At 35.7% G+C, this 21,133-nt stretch overlaps 2 protein-coding genes across 2 annotated transcripts; one reads left to right on the forward strand and one right to left on the reverse strand.

The window, feature by feature from the left end:
* The first annotated feature begins 263 nt into the window (after positions 1-263).
* LOC144556977 (pyrophosphate-energized vacuolar membrane proton pump 1-like) lies at positions 264-6,450 on the forward strand. The gene is made up of 10 exons (XM_078305499.1): positions 264-641; positions 2,052-2,626; positions 3,047-3,426; positions 3,659-3,745; positions 3,906-4,162; positions 4,771-4,844; positions 4,996-5,193; positions 5,308-5,520; positions 5,609-5,668; positions 6,125-6,450. Exons 1-10 carry the CDS (start codon positions 389-391, stop codon positions 6,323-6,325), a joined length of 2,298 nt encoding a protein of 765 aa, XP_078161625.1. The 5' UTR covers positions 264-388; the 3' UTR covers positions 6,326-6,450.
* A 479-nt stretch (positions 6,451-6,929) lies between these two features.
* On the reverse strand, positions 6,930-18,639 carry LOC144556960 (binding protein). Its single transcript, XM_078305476.1, has 26 exons — positions 18,277-18,639; positions 17,353-17,433; positions 16,776-16,875; positions 16,176-16,260; positions 15,777-15,826; positions 15,460-15,525; positions 15,291-15,370; positions 14,060-14,119; positions 13,839-13,938; positions 13,585-13,662; positions 13,331-13,398; positions 13,188-13,256; positions 13,001-13,078; positions 12,603-12,698; positions 12,397-12,467; positions 12,210-12,287; positions 11,679-11,772; positions 11,079-11,177; positions 10,465-10,688; positions 10,196-10,310; positions 9,856-9,987; positions 9,385-9,492; positions 8,784-8,899; positions 8,036-8,143; positions 7,479-7,944; positions 6,930-7,403 (listed from the first exon to the last, which is right to left on the reverse strand). Exons 1-26 carry the CDS (start codon positions 18,322-18,324, stop codon positions 7,344-7,346), a joined length of 2,730 nt encoding a protein of 909 aa, XP_078161602.1. The 5' UTR covers positions 18,325-18,639; the 3' UTR covers positions 6,930-7,343.
* Positions 18,640-21,133: the final 2,494 nt, after the last annotated feature.

The following is a 21,133-nucleotide window of genomic DNA, read 5'->3' on the forward strand; positions in this document are numbered from 1 at the left end:
CACAAAATGCAAGAACTACAAACAAACTACATAACAAATCAATAATCAGCAGGATTACACACTGAAACAGCTTTTTTTTTTTTTTTGAGAAACAGCTGGTAACCAAAAATGAGAGAAGTAATTGAAAATTCAATTTACAAATTAAAAAATTATCAGGGATACAAGAGCTCAAAAGAAGAAATTGACCTCTACAGTTATATTTGCGCTCCCTCTATAAGACTACCATTAAACCCCCCAAAGGACGCATAAGAAAACTTCTCTCTAAAAAAAAAAAAGGTACAAAGAACAAACCACATAAAACCCCCTCATTCCCCTTTCCCTTCTTCAAAACCTTCAAAAGACTACCATTTAATGATTTGAATCTCGTTTTTTTTTTTCCTTATATACAATGGGTAGTGCAGGGGCTGAGGCAGTGATACCGTTGGCAGCAGTTGTTGGTATTTTATTTGCATTGTGGCAATGGTTTGTAGTGTCTCGTGTGAAAATATCTGGTTTCTACCAATCTTTAGGAACCAGCAATGGGTATCATGGTGGTCCAGTTTTCGAGATGGATCGAACAGAGGAGGATGCAGTTGAGGGATCGCCGGATGAACGGGTCATCATGGCAAAATGTGCAGAGATACAACATGCGATATCCGTTGGTGTGTATTTATATCTGTTTCCTTTTCCTTTCATTTTTTCTCATTTTTCAGAAATCTTGTTGATTTATGCTTCTGTTTCGCTTGTTCTTTTTTCTTTTCAAACTCTTCTCTATACAGTCGTTTTACCAAGTCAATGATTCTCATTGCATACTTGATCTCGAGAGCTTTTATTCATATTGAAAATTACATAAAGACTTGTGAAAGTTTGTTCACTTTTGACGACATTGATGCTTTCATTTTGGTTTTATATTACACATGTTCACCAAGTACTATTCTCCCAAAATGAGGCACCACATATGTGCCATGCTCCACCAACAAATGTCCAAATAAGAAATATAAAGCAGTTTAATGTGCCAAAAGACAACAGAAGTAACTAAACCTCTATCTGAAGGGCTGGGGGTAATATCTAAAAGCAAAAAGGAGTAAGTAAGCTTCATTGGCACTTCAATCAAACTCAGTTAAGTCATCAGTCCTGGGTATTTCTGGCATTGCTTCATCAGGGCTCAGGGTTTGCAGAGGGATGGCATCCACTGTGTCAATGATCCACAAAGCCGTTGCATCCTTCACTTTCTTGCTCACATTATCTGTCCAATATGTCACCAAAGATATTATAAGCAAAATGATATTTCTTGCTGATTGTACAGGACTTTGGTTGAAGCAAATGTCATTTCTATACTTCCATAATGTCCAACAAAGAGCACTATATATTATCAGGAGCCCTGTCCTGTCAGTAGCTGAAAGAATGAGAGAAAATTCAGTGATATCAACACAAGTTTCCCATGTACTCATTATATCTTGACTTTTTCCTAACCAAACTTGTTGGGTAAAAGGGCAATTTAGGAATAGGTGATTTCTGGTTTCAATGGCAGAACAAAAATGACACTTTGGATCTCCCTGCCAACCTTTTTTAACTAGTCTATAGACTTTGTCAGAAGTTTATTAGAACTTAGTAACCACATGAAAATTTTGATTTTGGGTGGAATAGGCAATTACCACCAAAGTAATGGTATTTATGCCTTTTATCCAAAAAAACAGCATTGTAGTTCTGTTTACTGGATCCTAATATTCAGTTGAACAACTGAAACACATACGCCAGAGAAACTCTGTATCGAACATGAAAAAAAACCCAATACCTTAAGTCAAACCTTATTTTTCTTGAACCTTGTTCCAATTATTACGGTATCTGTCAGTATGTACAGTACTACTGATACTGGTATGTACAAGTGTGCACAATGCCATCTAAGTTTAGGCTATGACTGAAGCCTAATATTATCTCATATAGAAATGGAACTTTCATGGTTGCACTCTGCAATGTTGATACTAACTAAAACATTATAAGAATCCTCAATTACAAGTACATATGTTTATTACAAATTGACTAATTGCAGTTTCTTCACCTTTTGTTTTCAGGTGCAAACTCGTTTCTTTTTACACAATATAAGTATCTGAGTGTTTTCATGACGTTCTTCGCTGTAGTAATTTTCCTTTTCCTTGGATCGGTTAATAGCTTCAGCACAAAAACCCAACCATGCACCTACACTCAAAACCAAAGTTGTAAATCAGCACTTGCAAATGCATTTTTTACAACAATAGCCTTCCTCCTCGGTGCATTCACTTCCGTCTTTTCGGGATATCTCGGCATGAAAATAGCCACTTATGCCAATGCAAGGACTACTTTGGAAGCACAAAAGGACATTGGTACAGCTTTCAAAATTGCATACCGGTCCGGTGCAGTGATGGGTTTCTTGCTTGCATCAAGTGGATTGTTAGTGCTATACATATCTATAAATTTGTTCAAGGTCTATTATGGAGATGATTGGGAGGGTCTCTTTGAGGCAATAACAGGTTATGGGCTTGGTGGATCTTCCGTGGCACTCTTCGGTAGAGTTGGTGGTGGAATCTATACAAAGGCGGCTGATGTCGGTGCAGATTTGGTCGGGAAGGTCGAAATGGACATTCCAGAAGATGATCCACGAAATCCTGCAGTATGATTTTTTTCCCCTTTTTTTGTTTATATATTAGGAAGCATTTTTATCAAGTTTTATTATAAATTTATAATACCAATTAATCCTGCTAAGTGGTAAGTAAAAGGGGATACTTAACTCGCATTGGTTGGGTCCAATACCTGTTCATCATAGAGTGATGGGGACTGACAATTTAAATTCAGTACCAGGTAGAGTGCCAGTAAGAAGCTCAATTCAGTACCAGGACTCAGGCATTTCTGCACAAGAAACATTACTTACAGCACTGACTAATCTATGTTATTCTTCTTTACTGCCGGGAGAATGTAGCTAGATTGGTTGTATCAGATTTAAAACTGCATTGTAATACACTAATACTGTACTGGTACTTAATGGTGATCCTAATGTATCAATTAAAGCAGTACTACATATTCTTTTTTACAGGTTATAGCAGATAATGTGGGAGACAATGTAGGGGACATAGCCGGAATGGGATCTGACTTGTTCGGATCTTATGCAGAGGCCACATGTGCGGCACTCTACGTGGCATCCATCTCCTCTTTTGGTACCAACCACAATTTCTCAGCCATCTTGTACCCACTCCTGATAAGTGCAATGGGAATAATTGTGTGTTTGTTCACTACTTTATTCGCCACGGATTTTTTGAAAATCAAGGCAATTTCTGACATTTCGCGTGTTTTGAAGCTCCAGCTCTTGATTTCAACTGTTTTGATGACAGCTGGGATTGCGGTTGTCACATTTGCAGCTTTACCCAAGAGCTTTACAATATTCAATTTCTCAAATCTCAAACATGTCAAGAATTGGTACTTGCTTTTTCTCATTTTTTTTCTACTTCTTTTAGGATTGCAATATGCAAAAGCTCTGCAAAAACACTTATTAAAACAGTGCTAAAGAATAATAAAATACATTATTCTTTTAACTCAAAGGTGTATATATTACGTTAACAAAGGATTTGTTTTTTGAAATTATTTCATGTGTACTCTTAATTGAAGCAAGTTCATTCAATTGTCTATTTTCTGTTGTATATAATTACAGGCAACTTTTTCTCTGTGTTTCTATTGGCTTGTGGGCTGGCCTTGTAATTGGATACACCACCGAGTTCTACACCAGCAACGCTTACAGGTGATCCATTTTCTCTCAGTAGGATACGCATACTCCTCACTAAATTGTGAATAGTAATTTATTGAAGTTTTTTTATTACTTTAAGGATAGTAGTAATTTGTCTAAATATTAGTTATAGAAGTTCATTTGCTTTTCTTTACATTCCTTTCTCGATTTGTAGTCCGGTTAGAGATGTGGCTGATTCTTGCCGTACCGGTGCAGCAACCAATGTGATTTTTGGCCTAGCACTTGGCTACAAATCAACAATCATACCAAGCTTTGCATTGGCAGCTTCCATCTACACCAGTTTTCGCCTTGCCTCAATATATGGAGTAGCCATGGCTGCACTGGGAATGCTTAGCACAGTTGCCACTGGGCTGTCGATTGATGCTTATGGGCCAATTAGTGACAATGCCGGTGGCATTGCTGAGATGGCTGGTACTTAAAATTTAAGAGAATAATTCCAAACAGTATCACTTGTGCTCCTACAGAACATAATAATATCTGTCAAACAATAAATATAGTTCATATGCCTCTGGCATACACAAAGTACCCTGTACAATCCTTTCCCATTTTTCTTGAAAATGTGCAAATTTTTTTCTTTATATTATGTCTGAAGGAAGGAGGGGTATTAGTATTTCAGTTTGGTAAGGACAAAACCGAATAGTTCCTATGCTTCATCGGGGTATTTTTAGCAATTCTTTTTTTTTTTAGGGGTACGCATAAAATTGTGCAAGTACTTGACTGAAAAGAATTTCAATATATATAGACTGGAATAGCTTACCATGAAATAAATTATTAAGCCAAAATTAAACCATTGCTTAGTTGTATAAGGGATGACAATTAAGAATTGGCAAATATCACCCTGCCATTGGCAAAAGAAGTTGGATTTGAACTTCAATCTTTCTTCATGAAGATAAAAGAAAGAAACCAAAAAGAAAAAGGAAAGGATAAAACTAGAGAGCCTTCTCCATAATTTTACAAGGAATAAAATATCATGTTAGAATTATGTTATTTTTTTAGAAGATATTATTTTCTTCTAACAGGTATGAGCCAGGAGGTTCGGCAACGAACTGATGCACTTGATGCAGCTGGTAACACTACTGCTGCCATTGGCAAGGTATGCATTCTTTGCCTCTTCTTTTTTATTTGAAGAAGTTAGAAAATACCCTTACATTCTTCCAACAATGCCAAAAATTAAATAGAAATCTCTTTTTTGTAAGTGTATTAAAATGCAATTGAATGGTTTGATTTCTTATGTTTCCTTCTAGGGCTTCGCTATTGGTTCCGCTGCATTGGTATCGCTAGCATTGTTTGGTGCATATGTGAGCCGGGCTGGTATTGCATCAATTGATGTACTAGACCCGAGAGTATTTGCAGGTATGATGGTGGGGTCCATGCTCCCCTATTGGTTCTCTGCCATGACAATGAAGAGTGTTGGTACCGCCGCTCTCAAAATGGTAGAAGAGGTAACACTGATTATTCCTTCCTAAGATTACTGAAAATACATTCAAAGCTCCAAATTTAATGTGAATTACCAAAATGCCCTTAGCTTCAAGTGCAGAACTATGTATGTGTAACAGGTAAGGAGACAGTTCAATACCATACCAGGTCTGATGGAAGGACGTACCAAGCCTGATTATGCAAGTTGTGTGAGGATATCGACTGACGCTTCTCTCAAGAAAATGGTTCCTGCTGGTTTTCTAGTAATGGCAAGCCCCTTGTTTGCCGGTACTTTTTTTGGGGTCGAGGCTCTTGCTGGCCTTCTGGCTGGTGCACTGGTTTCTGGTGTGCAGGTATGGCTCCTCCTATTTGTGTATTGTCCTTTTCTTCCTTTATGTCTGATCTCTTAGGATATGATGTACTGAGGTCTAATTTGTTTAGGTTGCCATTTCTGCATCAAACAGTGGAGGTGCTTGGGACAATGCAAAAAAGTACATTGAGGTATATTTTTGTTTATCTAGCACTAGTAAATTTTTTAAAAGAGATTTTACTTGTACTAATATTTTCTTTGGTTGGCAACAAGTACAGCCAATTAGAAAAAAGATACTACTACAGCTGCTGTTGAAAATTAGACCATTTTAAATTAATAATGGGCGTACCAAGTGCCAAAAGCTCCCACAAGAACCAAGAACCTCCAGGACACAAGTGAAGATACTCCACCACTGCGCCAGGCCCGCCCTTCATTTAAAAAAAAAAAAGATTATCCTTGATAAATGGCAGTCTATAATTTTGAGTACAAAAATACCTGTTCATATAACATTGTAAAAAGCTCAAATAAATAACTATCAATCATCATATACATTTAGATAAAAGTCCAAATAAATTTTGAACTTTGTAAAGTGTAACTTAACCCCTGGAACTTTTCTGGCTTATACATATTATGTTAAATAATAATAGGCTGGAGCGTCTGATCACGCAAAATCTCTGGGGCCCAAAGGATCAGATGCACACAAGGCAGCCGTGATTGGTGACACAGTGGGGGACCCACTCAAGGACACATCTGGGCCATCCATCAACATCCTCATCAAACTCATGGCTGTTGAATCCCTCGTCTTTGCTCCCTTTTTCGCAGAGCATGGAGGTCTAGTCTTCAAGTAGATTCAACAGGAACCAACTTTTAGCTTCAGTTTTTTGCTCCCTCTCCTAATATCTATAATTATCACTTGTTTAGATTAAACTTATATGTATGTATGTGTTTAGTATTTAGATGTGTTTTTAGCCTCCTTTACGTCATTATTTTTTTTTTGTTATCATTTCTTCATTCTAGGTCTTTTTAGACGAGTGAGGTAGTGAGCAGCATTTTCTTGGTTGTAAAAGAAAGAGATATACCTTATGGCTTATGGGGTACTAGTTACCTCTAGCTTAGCATGACTATCAATTCGCAAAAAAAAAAATAATAATAATAATAATAATAATAAAATCTTATTATGCAATGAATTTCAGTTCAGTTCAATTCATACATCTGCTTAGTTTGTTTCTAAAAACTAATTCAGAGTAAAAAAATACAACAAAGAATAATCAAACAGTGATCCAAATTTAAGTTCCGTCCAAACTTCAGAAGAATCTAATAACACAAAAGTACGACAACAATTCTCCAAATACAAACAAACACTTGCTTTAGTATTGACATAATCAAATATCAGTCATTTCATACAAAAGTTGCATCAAGAGTTCAGGCAGAAAAAATCTAAGGCTGCTTTAATTGCACATAAGATGTTTATCTATTGATTATCCAACTAAAATATCATCGTGCAACATAACATGACCTACCAAACTGATTTTAAAGAACATGTTAACCAACACCTTTAACCAACTCCACCAATCATTTCCCCAAACACCCCAATTTTTACCGTACTACACCTTCAACAAATGCCCCACAAAACTTTAAAAGGCAAGGGGCTTCACCATAAATAAACTAGTCCCTAAACTTAATCATATAATTCAAAAAAAAAAAATTAAGGAAAAAAAAAAAAGCAAGGTCTTTTTTCCACCACGGGTCAGTCCTTAAACCTTGCTAACAAATAATGTTACAAAGCTCACTACACCTATTGCAGTAAACATAACATGCGCAAAAAATGTACAGAAGGATGAAACTACTAGACCTCTCCAGCTTTTCTCATAAGTCCCCTAGCAGCTTCAACTCAGCTCCAAGTCGGTGCACCACCTCTTCCTTTTCCTTTTTATATGTTTTTCGAGCTGTCAATACCATTGAATTTTCAATTTGACAAAAAAAAGCATGGCCTCATCTTACAGGATACGGCTCGGAATTGCTCAAAGGAGTAGAGCAATCATCAGGTAACTGTGTATCGTGATTTACTTCCACTTTATTTTCAGTTTTGCCATCGTTTTCAGTTGTACTTTCTGAGTTACTGAAATCGCTTCCATTTGATTCCTTCTCAGTTTGCGTAGACACGTCAACCAGTTTATCACTTGTTGGTTCATCCACCTGGTTATCTTTCTTTGTCAAGATGGCAATCTTACTGCTTGTCAAACGCGCCTCGAGTTTTGGTTTCTTTGCTACCACATCTCCACTGTCATTGCACTTGTTTGCGTCACACATGCTATTGGAGGAAGGTTTGCGTTTGTGCTTGGAGATGTTTAGCGGTGCATTCTCATCTATCAGACTGTCTTCATTTTTCTTAGCAGGTGGTGGTGGCGGGTTGTAATCCTCATCATCCTCATCATCTTCATAGTCTACAAGACCCGCTGAAATTGGCCTGATAAATAAAATTGAAACAAAAAATACTGATTACATGATACCAGATAATAGGTTCACAAAGTATTAAGATAGAATCAACAAATATTTACCTAATTGAAGGATGGTTAGATTTAGTGCCGTTAGGTACCCTGTTATTTTTAGGTCGTCTGCTTCTATTTTGCCTGTGTGTAGCATTTCCAGCTGAATCCTCTTCATCACTACAACCAATGAAAAGTGATTAAAATGTTGACAGCAAAGTACTGCTTGTTATTAACAACAACAACAAAAAGTACTGCTTGCGTTGCCATGTAGGCAAACTAAAATTATATATTTTAAGAGTAAGGCTACCATACATTGCAATGCATAGGCATCTTTGTGCATTGGACTATAAATCACTGAATTCAAAGTCCAAATAACCGATCCAAACCGTTCATCTTGTTCTCCATATTAATAGGTGTTTGGAGACCAAATTTTACATTTTTTTGGAAATTTTTTACTTTTTTTTTAGATTTATTGAAAATCGTTGCTTTTCAGACAAATCTGGACCATAAAAAACAGCGATTTTCAATAAATCTAAAAAAATTGTAAAAAATTTCCAAAAAATGTAAAATTTTGTCTCCAAACACATATTAATATGGAGAACAAGATGAACGGTTTGGATCGGTTATTTGGACTTTGAATCCGGTGATTTATAGTCCAATGTACAAAAATGCCTTATGCATTGCAATGTATGGTAGCCTTACTCATATTTTTAAATGTGTGGAATGATCAGTAATCATAATTAGGATGGCAACTGACAAGACTAGCAGCCATCTAACCAAGTAAATTAAACGTTCTGTAAAACAAAAAACAACCAACCTGTCCTCATTGAAGTAGTCTTCTTCTTCCTTGTCAAGACCTCTATCCTCAGATCTTCTCCTTGCTTCTCCCTTTGCATTGTTGTCTGCTTTTTGTTCGCCGTTATTCTCTAAGCACTGCATAAAATTGATTCCCAATATAGTAAAGTTGTGTACTATTTTACCAAGATTTTAGAAAAGAAAGCTACGCCCATGTGGTCCCTTGCAAAACAATAACATCAGCTATGCTCCTATAAACAAAAATGGAGAACAAAACAGGTAGCCATACGAAACAGTTCAAATGTTACTTCTAACACATACCCCTTTATCTTAATTAAAAGAACACCAAACTACATCTCTAGAAGAGGTAGGAATGGCAATTTGATAATTTGTTCAAAATAAATTAGCAGAGACAGGTGGCATTTCGTATGTTTTAAGGATAGATATTTCTGGCTTTTGGGGATATCTTTAGTATCTTGAGGTCTTGTGGACATAGAAATGGGACTTCACCATCCTAAGTTCACATTTTTCTCTGAAAAAATTATACACACATGCAATTATCATTGAGTTCAATTATTTCAAGAACTATTACACAAACATAAAGTAGGTTATAGGTCACTGACCTGGTCGTATTTGATTTTTAGGGCTTGAATGCTCCCCAAGTGCTCAAACTTTTTAAGCTGCTCTGAGAACGTCTCCACCACATAAACTACTAGAGATTTCAAATTATCCTGGAAAATTTACAAGTCCAAAATTTAATCTAATTTTATTCATGTAGGTGCCTTTCCTAGTTGAATTTGCCAGGTGCTACGGATTCGATTTGAAGCATCAAATGCATGGTACAACACAGGTATAAAAAACGTTGGTTAGTTTCAAGCTCAATGATGTTAATGGGAGTTAATATATGCATAAATGTTAAGAAAGGTTAGTCAAGTTAACTGAGGCTAAGTTAAACAACTTGGAGTTAACTGAATTTGATTAGACACGATCTTGGTACAAATAAAGCAACTGACTGTTTACTAATGTTTCATTGCAGTCCTTGAAGTCCAGAACAATCAATACTATAATATTCAAACAAAAAACAAAGTGGATACCTTGCGTATGTACTCAAGTAACTCCAGAACACCAGAATGGAGCATGTTGTACCTGTTCCCATTTTCACAGAATGCGTCGATAATCGGTTTCAACAGATTGTTTTTCACAATGTGACGAAGAAGATGTTCATCCTGGAAATTATTATATGAGAGAAGAAAATAAGTGCACAAACATCGAGGTGCATTATTTGACAGCACAGGATATGATGAAAACCATTTCAGAGCTTAGAAATGTTTAACACTCATCAGTAAGATGTGGCCAAAATAATGAATAACAGAAACAAGCATTGGTACAACACTAAAACACACAAACATAGACACAAAAGGAGGGAAGGCAAACATTTCGAGAGATGATGGTGCGCATAAATCGAACGACGGCCACAACAAGAAACCTCTCCTTTCTCCGTGTTAAAGTTAGAATTTTCTCTATTGCATTATTTATCAAAAAACTACACCTGTAAAATAGAAAAAAAAAAAATAGTAAATAAAGACATCAAGTGAATAAATATGAAACAAACATTGAAAAAATAAAGTGCCGCAAATAAATAAGTGAATGAATAAATGAGGATCTATTATAAATGAAATAAAACTCCTTTCATAAGAAATTACTTTATCCTGTAGGGATGGTGTACCACACAAAAGCACAGCAACTCGCATATATTCATCAAAATTTCGGACTTGGCCGGTAGGTTATCTGATTCATTGCTTCTACTAGGACCAGTAGAGGAGTTCAGTCCTCCTTGGGAATATTTCTTCGGAGAGCACGATTGTGCTATTACATCAACCAGTTGATCAAGATAGTTTTCGTAGAATATGTCTATTATTGCATCTTTCTGTAACAAAAGAAAAATGTTTCAAAAAGAAAATTCCAGAAGAACAGATTGCTGACTTGAAAAAGTTCAACGAGCTGCAAATATAAAATATAATGAAATGCAGTTTTTTTAACCCCTGTACATACAAAACTAATATCCAGAAACAACTGATAGCTTTAAAAATTCTGAATTTTAAAAATCTTATATATTACTATCAAGAACTTACTCTCCAGAAACAAACCAATAGCTTGTATACACAAAATTACTTTTCCAAATAAATAAAACAGAATTTCATGGAAGCCACTCAATCAATCTTTTTAATAAACTAATAACAGCACAAAGCAGGACCATAAAAAGGAAACTTAGAATCATACAAAGTTCAATGATGAATAAATAATAAAGGCAAGGCACCTGAGTCCCAGACATCGTGTAGGAGTCTATCAAAATTCGAATAATTTCAAGGAACTGACAGTGCATATCTTCACCAAAGTCCGTTATCATACCCTTAACCTGAAAGAGATGATCCAAAGTTGATAAAAAACAGAGAAGGAAAAGGTCATCATCACAAATTAGTAAATTACAGAACAATAATTTATGTTCCAAAAAAACATAAAAGAGTAATGGGCCTGTGTGGTGACAGGCATAATAGTGGTGGAATAAAAAACTGAGTGGCCTGAAGAACTTCTACTCCATCACATTCTTGTTTGAGAGATAAAACGGTAAACAATTCCTTGGCAAAGGCTTTATTCCACAATTCCACCTCACCCACAACCCAAAAAATGATATTATCTATTTCCGTTTGGTTGGAATAGAGGAGGGGAGGAAGTGCAAAAGAGAGGTTTGATAGCAAAATTTCCGGCCCAGAACCACAATAACACTAAAGTCCAATCCCTTTAGGCATCTATTCCAACTCAATTCCACAAGAATCTGTCTATAAAAATAGGAATGCTCTTGGAAGATTCCCACCCCCAACCAGAAAAAGGATTGCTCTAGTAGTGCAAAAAAACATACCAACAGGCCAAGAAGTGTGTTTCCTTCTTGTTGTATTATGAAGGATCTGAGCAGATTTGGGTCTTGATTCAGAAATAGTATTAATATGTCTGTCCTGTTCATGTCAGCAAAAAAATGAAGTTTGCATGAGATGCTTATATCATATGGAACCAGCAAACGATCCTTATTCGGGTGTCACATGAATCAGGTCCATATCAAATGTTTACCACTAAACCGGTTTATTGTTTTCACTTTCAGTTAATATTTAGCAGGCTAACCGGGAGCTTTTAGTATTGATACAGTTCGATTTCCGGTAAAAAGCAGGTGGCTTTGGTACTACCACAACAAACAAAATGATGGATTTCAAATAGTGCTTCAAAATCCAACTAAGTCAAATCTCTATCCTTATCATAAGGGTTCCGATATTCAGCATAGATATAAATCAATAGACCACAAACCAAAATAAAAAATATGGCCTACATTTAAAAACTTTAATCATATTAAGATTATCAAAAAAATTGACAAAAAATATCTCACAAGAAAAAGAAATACCCAGCAGAAATAATTTTCTTATCATGACTCTGCAGCACGTCAACAATGATGTCAAATATGCCTTCGTTAGCAAGATCCCTACAAGGATGATGCATTATGGGGAAAAAAAAAAATCATTCAATCCAGGAGAAACGAGATGACCCTATTTCTTTCCCACAACAAAGGCAGGAAAAAAAAAAGATATTACCTGAAAAGCCGCAGCTGTTGTACCAACTGGAGACTTTTACTGAGAGAACAGAACTCGTGCAAGAACAAAACCTAAACAAATAAAAGAGAAGGAGAGGGAGCGGGGACCAAGAGAGAGAGAGAGAGTTGTAAAATAATGTTAGAAGCAGCAGATATCAATCAGAAAGGTTTGGTAGCAGTATTACACCATGCCCTAACATGTCTTACCAGATCTCTTTTTGAATCACATGATACAGCATCTGATTTCATCTTAGCAAACAGATCTTGAATGAAACATGAATCATCTTTCAGCAAGGAGATTACCTAAATGAAGAAGAACCACAGTTTCAAAACATATAATAATAATGACTAGAAGAGAAGTCTTTCTGGATAACCCTCTAAAAGTCTAACAACAAAAAGAAAAAGAAAAATATCCAGCAAACCTCATCAGAAAATAGTGAAAACTTGAGGCCTTTCTTGTAGTTTTGTTTTTATCTGTTTAAGTTAATAAAGCCTATTTTCTGGAGGCACAGGGAACATTATTGTTGAGGTTGTGCCAATCCATGATCCATATAATAAAGCACAGAAGATCAGATCAAAGAAAAATATTAGACAGGAATCCTAACCACCGCATTGTTTGAATGTATAATTGAATTGAGGCTGGCAATTGTAGCATCATCCAAGGCCCTCGGAAGTATCACATCCTAAGTTTTGTGCAAATCCCAGTATAAACATCAAGTACTCACAGATAAACTAAATGAATATTAGAAGTACCAGTGACACAAGCAAGATAGGATATGGAAAAAAATTAACCTTAATGTAACCAACTCTGTATGACTGGTGTATCTTCGTAAGAACTGAATTGTTTTTTATAGGAATTGCCTGAAACAACATAATATGAACTGTTAAACAGATCTTTCAAAAATAAACAGAAAAAAATAATAAGAATAAAGTACCTCTTTGAAAACAACATGCTCTTTGAGAAAAGCTCGATGATTCTGAGCCTTAGGTACCTCTGGGTCATCTGTTTCAAAGAAGTGTACTACTTCAATGCAAATAACATAGTACATATATTGAAAATACAAGATCTGTTTTACAAAACTAGTCTACAGAGTCATCAAAGTACATTTTGCCACTTAAAGATGAATCCGTGTGTGCGTGCACGCGTGAATGTCGTGTATAAAAGTAACAAAATATAAGAAGTACATACATTCAAGAGCGCCAATGATATCCATAATAAAATCATCAGAGAACATCCGATCAAATATTGTAGGATTGTTCAGTAAGACTGCATAAACAACCAGTAAGAAATTCATCATTTAATTTTTAAGTCCAGTGCAGTACATATATAGCTAATGTTTTCTAGCGATGTTTTTAGTGTTATAAAATTATTTAAGGAACACTAAAATGAAAGACAACAAATACAAACTTAAAATTAATTTAAACATAGTTAAAAATACGCACTGATGCCCCTGACCAATCGATACATCATGTGGAGGCCATCAATGTTATCCAAGTCTTCACTCATTCGAAATATATCAACCAGCTTTGGGAAAAATTCACTCTGCACCGAGTTTGATTAAAAACTTATATTTAGTCCAGCCTCCTAATTAGAAAAGATAAAATAGCCAACAGGAAAGATAGAACTAATAAGTAAAACAATAAAGTGCGCATATTGAACTTACATCTTGCGCTATCAATTCAGCTACACGCATCTGATCTGTAATATTGCACTCTAAAATTGTCTGAAAATTCATAGAGAAGAAGAAAAGGCTGTCATGTCTGTAGGCTCAGTTAATATGAAATAAGCTGTCATAGAAAAGTTCATGTCTGGAAAAAAAAATTGCACTGCTTTAGGGTGCATGCATATCTGTGAACAATTGGTCACAAATGCAGACAGATTCGACCAAGCACGGGTATTTTAATAGAACTACAATCAAATAACTATTTTGGATGTTAGGCTCAGTTAATATGAAATAGTTGTCATGTTGAATTGGTTAAAATGTATAGGCAATTAGGCACCAATTAGTCATTTTTACTTAACCTCAGTACAACAGTTACACTTACACATGCAGATGCAGTAGACAATTAGTTGTAATTTATAACCAGAAAAGAAATAATAAATAACATAAAAGCTAAGAGGAATGAGAGCATTAGAAATGAATTCAAGGTAAACTGTTTTAGGCACCAATTAGTCATTTATATTTTACCTAGGCATTTGCTAAACCCGGAACGGGTAGAACCCGTTTTGCCCGGCCCGTACCCGTTACCCGTGGTACCCGTTGCCCGGGTACAAACGGGTAGACGGGTAGACGGGTACGGGTAATAAACGGACCGGATAACATGATTTAAAAAATAACCCGTTGTACCCGTCTACCCGCCAACCCGTACCCATCTACCCGCATACCCGTACCTGTTACCCGTACCCATCTACCCGCATACCCGTACCCGACCCGTTTCACTTCAAAAAAATTTGAATTTTTTTGAAAAAAACAGAAAAAAAGGGAAAAAACAGAAGAAAAAAAAAAAAAAAAAAAAAAAGGGCGGACCGGACCCTTACCCGGATACCCGGACCCTTACCCGCAGTACCCGTACCCGTCAACCCGCAACGGGTACGGGTAATAAACGGACCGGATATAGGTTTTGGCCCAATTACCCATCTACCCGTTACGGGTTTTACCCGTACCCGACCTACCCCTTTACCCGTCCTACCCGTTACCCGTAACGGGTAACCCGGAACGGGTCACGGGTTACCCGTTAGCAAATGTCTAATTTTACCTCAGTACAACAGTTACACATGCAGATGCAGTATACAATCAGTTGTAATTTACAACCAGAAAAGAAATAATAAATAACATAAAAGCTAAGAGGAGGAGGAGAGCATTAGAAATGAATTCTAGGTAAGTTTGGACAAACCTTCAAAAGTAAAGGTAGACTGGACAGGTCAACAGGTGGAAGCTCCCTCAAATCGCTAGTTACAGAGCGAAACGAACCTTCTGCAGGAGTAACAAATACAACCTTACTATAAATCTCATCAAAGCAACACAAAAAATAAGAGGAATCAGGGCAACTTTTCTAAAAATACCATTTGATTGCAAAATCCGAGAAGGTTCAAGAGCATCCATCGCTGGACGGGGACCAACTTCAAGACCTAAAATATAGCAGTGTGTAATAAGAAAAGCATACAACTACATAGATTTTCAAATTTGCTTATGTTGTGTTGTCAGAACTAATATGTATCAATTCACTTCTTAAATTCAACCAAATGAAAATAGTAATTCTAAGAATTATGAAATAACAGTAAAAAGATTGGTTTTGGTTCAGTACAATTTGGTACAGGTCATTATGTGTTGGTACTGGGCAAATATCCTTGGTGATGTTACATAAGATTGAGAAAAGTACCTCCAAGATTATTAAAATGCATGTTTCTCTGAATGCCACCAATATTATCCCTACAAAACAAAAATGGATTATAAGGACTTTACACCAACTTCACGCATAAACCACAGAAGGTGAAATGTTTAACTTGGTATGCTGAAGTGCATACTAACATTGAAAAACTTTGTGTGTTTTGCCAAATATCTATATTGCCAACTTCATACAAACACATTTGAATAGTAAATTGAATAAAAAAGCTATAGATCAACTTAACTCGATGAACTAGCAAAAATAAAAATCTAAGGTCAAGTATACTTCGGTCATTAATAAGAGTGTTTTGAGAAAAAGGCAAAAAGAATCAACATTTCTAATAATAACACTAAATAAGTGACAGTGGAGCTGGGGTACAAACAAAAACAGTACCATATATAGGAGCAACCGGTTGCCTCCTGGAAGCTCAATGCCAATTCAGTCGCCAATTCTGGGTCTCGCCATGAAATAATAGTATCTGACATTGAAAGAAAAATAGCATAATATTAAGTGTATCAGTTCAACAAGGCTCAAAAAGTTTTAACTTGAAACTAATGTATCAAGTAATCTCCATTCTCATATCAGCATCAGACTGAATGTTGGGAGTTTAGTGTTCACCCCACAGTTGGGACTTGGACAAAGGAGGTAAGCTGATATTGGACCTGTACAGGAGGAAGAATATTTTGGTGTACATCCCTGTTAATAATAAAATAGCAAATATGCCCAGAACCCTAACACACTCACTCAGAAGCATCAGCTGATTGCACACATTCAGAGCTTCAAACGCAGATGTTCAAATCCCATCTTTCTGAGATCTAGCATCTAAAGCATGCACTCAGACAACTATTCCAGATGCATGCATTCAGAATTCAAGCATAGTATTTTTTTATTCTTTCTAAAAGAATCACCACTGTAATTCTTTATAATTTCGGAATAGACGTAAAGGAAATTTCCAGGAGACATAGCAAGAACATTATTAACAAAAAAGAATACCTTCTTGCCTCCTGTAAATATCATCAGGTGAGATACAGTGAGCTAACAATGTCTCGTTATCTTCTTCATCCAACACTAGCAAACCTAGCTCCTTTGACCCCTAGAATTGACATATCTAATAATATCAAAATCTAGTGTACTTTCAGCTAGTAGCAAGTCTTGACCAAAACAGTATCGTAGAGCTCTTACAAAACTAAAAGACAATTTTTGTGTTCTTTCCTTTGTTTTTTGGGTGTTAGGACAGAGTGCTTCATTTTGGTATAGAAAACGATGCTATAACTGACCACATTTAAAATAACTGCTGCTCATAAAGAAAGTAAAGGTACTTATTGTAAACAAGTGGCACAAATTTGATTTTTTTTATTTTTATTTTTTTGTTTAAACTGTGATTCTCTATGGCCATGCAGTTCTTTGACAAGTACAGTTATGCTGGTATCATCCCATTATGAGAGTCACAATTTATATAAAAGCAACCACAAACAACTATACGTGTCTGGGTATAATTCAACAAAGGCTCAACTAAATCACAAAAAGATAAATCTCAATTCCATAAATTTCTGATAAGTATGAACTTAACCTCCATGTACTCTACAGTGACATGCCCAGTTCCTTGATCATCCCACTTCCCATCATCACTCAACCGATACAGCTTCACCCGCTGAAATGATTTTTTTAAACTAAGCTTAAAAGTGTAAGGAAGTAAAAGATAAGAGGGAAAGGCCCATGTATAGAATTGCAAAGCTAAATGATCGTACATATCAACCAATATAACGAAAGTACCTATCGCGGCCTCCATGCCTAATTTATTAAAAGCCTAATATTACCCCCTTCTACATCACCAATTGGCAAGATGCAGAGTGGGAAAGAAAGGGATAGATTTGCATCTTTTATATTATTTGGAGAAGGTGATTGTTCAGAAGATGTTCCTTGTTTTGTAACAGCATACCAAATCCTATGCATTTTTGTAGGTCTATTAAGCATTTCTCTAATTTTCTTTAACGCATAGGAGGTATTTCCTATGCTGAAAGTAAGTGCAAGTTCCTGAGTTTTGGAAGTGTATGAATCAAGTGGTACATAAATTGGCCCCGTGAATTAAAAGCATCAATTGGTGACACTAATTTACAAAAAAAAAGTGGGTACTCTACTCGTCCAATTCAGAATAATCAAATAACCTGTTAAAATGTGAAAAAGCTAAACTTGTACAGCGAAGCACGGATATTCAATTGACTTGAAATAATTAATTTTACACCCAATATGGACAAATTTGCAACTATCCACGCTAAATCAGTACAAAAAATAATACTGTAGCCAGGTTAACATAGAAGGTGAGAATAAAACCCGTGTACATCAATTTTCAGTACCTACCATTCAACTTGATCAGTAAAAACACCTCCAATTCTTCAATTCTAGTAACGGGAGAGTGTAAATAGATTCGCAATAGCACATCAAAGAAAATCCTAAATACTAGAAGAATTACAGACGGAAACAGTCAAACACCTACTTGCATATTGTTGCTGGTAGAATTGGAACTCTTCCCTTGACCTCCCATGGAAGAAGCCACGAACAAGCACCTCGATTCGTCCAATAGAAGAAAAGTCGTAATTTTCAGAGGTAAAGTCGATAATTGGAACACCGCAGTGAGCTAGGGTTTGTACGAAGGGACGCCCGGGGACTTAAAAAGCTAGTATCAGAAGAAAGGTTTAAGCTAGCGAGATAGGAGCCGAAACCCTAACCGCCATTAACGAAGCAAGCGCACGGGAGAGGAAGGGGGAGAGAGAGAGAAAAGAAGAGGGATTATTCGGCCTTTTTTTGCGCTCTTAACTTTTCTCTCTCCTCTCTTCTAATTTTCTCTCTCTACCGAAACAAAAGAGGAGAGAGAAATAATCCCAAGGACACGGAACGCGTATCCACTGCATTAACTCAAAAGAGAATCTTTTCAGTTTAATGCATGTCCCGCCGTTTGATCAGGACCGGGTCTTTTAATATTAGTGTGGATCTCAATCGGACGGTTCATATCTATTAACGCACGGTAGGTTAATGCAGAGGACACGAATTCAGGACACGTGGACCTTTTCAGATATGTACGGTGAATGCATTAAGAAAATTACATGGCACGGCTGCTGCGAGCTTCGGCACGACACGGACACGGACACGGATCTGTCGTGTCGACGGATTGACATGCTGTTGGAACTTGGATGTGCTTACTCGAGTGTTGAACTTTGACTCGTAAGTTGTGAGGTACGACACGGAAAGGAGTGTCAACTAAATTATCATCATTAAATTGATTTATACGATATTTTACCATAATGCTACTCTTTACCATAATTTATAAAGCATGTTACTGCTGGTACCGTACCAGTATCCTATAATCTTGGTAGCGCACATAAATAAAACATTAAAACACAGAGTACTATACGGAGGGCAAATGTGACCAAACACGAGGTGAGAAATGGGACAGTACAGAACAACACAAGTCGGCACGGGGCCACGGGTAAGTGTGTGTGACCAAACACAAACAATTTTATTGTTTGGATTCGGATAATTGGGAGTTCGAAGGCCTCGTGCGTGGCAACTTGTGATTACCATATATTTTTCCATCGATCACGATCCGACGGCTCAGATCCAGTTTGCACCTGAAAATATTACATCCCCACATAATTGTTCTATAAAGTCCATTTTACCCCTCCAAATGTTATTAAATAATGATTATATGCGAGGTAGGGGAGTGAAAAAGTTATTAAAATTACTAAATAAACCCCACTGGATCGAATTTAATGGCTATCTAGTTTATTGATTTTTGTCTCTTTCGTCGTCTAAGTAATGATTATACTATTTCTATGAATACCATGAGGCGAATTCAGAATTTTTATCAGAAAGGGACAAAAAAATAACGAATCTGATTTAAATATTTAATCGGGTTCAAACCCATTAGCTAATCGGATATTAGATAAAAAAAACAATGCTCTAGTTTCTAATTTTCAATGCTCTGACTTTTAATTTTCAATGCTCTGACTTTTAATTTTCAATACTCTGACTTTTAATCCTAATTATCAATTAGAATTCAACAAATTTATTAAATTTAACATTAATTACAAACCAAAAGTTCAGAGGAGGGCAAATAAAATTTCAAAGGGGAGCAAAGTCGAACTGAACCTATCAATTTGTATAAAACTTCAAAATTCAAGGAGAGACGGTTGCCCCCCTGGAGTACACTGGGTCCGCCCCCAAATACCACCCCCATATTCATCAATTAAAACTAAATTCTCTCAAGCAAACAAAGCTCTAACAGTCCTCCGTTCTTATATTGTGTTCTTATATTAAGCACGTAGATTTTATGATCTTCTATTTTTATACTAAGTATGTAGATGTTCTGATCCGCTAACGACTGTGATTAAAAAATAAATTTTCGTATTGAATATCAGCCCTCTAATCAAACAGTATACCTTTTTATTGTATGTATCTTTTTGATATTTTTCTAGTGTAGAAGTCTAATTATTATATGTATCTTCTTGATATTTTTCTAGTGTAGAAGTCTAATTTATTTAGACACGTATTCACCACATGCAGATGTCATAATTTCTTCATTTTTTTTAATTCTTTTTCTAAATCCCCTTATTTGATTGTTTGATAATCAGTTTGTTTCCATTTTTAAAATATCATCTAAGGATATATATTCACAGTTATAGTTGAAATTCTTAATTTCGTTGTATATTATTTAAGGATATAGATCCACGCGTAATAGCAATAGGGAGTACAAATCCACATTAATAGCAATAAAGATACGGATCCACGAATAATAGCAATAAGAATCACATATCCACACTAACAGCAAAAAGTATACAAATTTTTATACAAAAGGACTATAATAAAATAGTAAAATAATAACTTACAATATTTTATTATAATAGAAAATACTACACAGAGTCAATGTTTGTATGAATTAAAAATCCTCCAGCTTATTTTCTATAAAATACTAAATTATGAACTTGCTCTTTATAATGTCTACATTTTAATATATTTTAACATTATTCATAAATATTATTGAATAATTATTACTTTTGTTAGTTTATTTTTATAATTTTTTTTATTCTCTTATAATATATTTTTGTTGCAGCGAACGATCTCAATTCCAGTCTCACCATGGTCAGCCTTAGAAGTCATGCAGCAAGAAATTTGAAAGGTTCCCGAATCGAGAGCACAAATCCATAATAATAGTAATAATATTTTTTTTGAATTCGAAGTTCAAATTAACTAAATATCACTGCACAAATGTAGGATTTTAGAGAAATGACATGAACGCGTCTCCAGTTGATTCTTGACTAACAAATTAAATATCAATTTTTAAATTTTCTATGAAC

Source organism: Carex rostrata, chromosome 1 (assembly GCF_964058835.1).
Source record: "Carex rostrata chromosome 1, lpCarRost1.2, whole genome shotgun sequence".
Taxonomy (NCBI): domain Eukaryota; kingdom Viridiplantae; phylum Streptophyta; class Magnoliopsida; order Poales; family Cyperaceae; genus Carex; species Carex rostrata.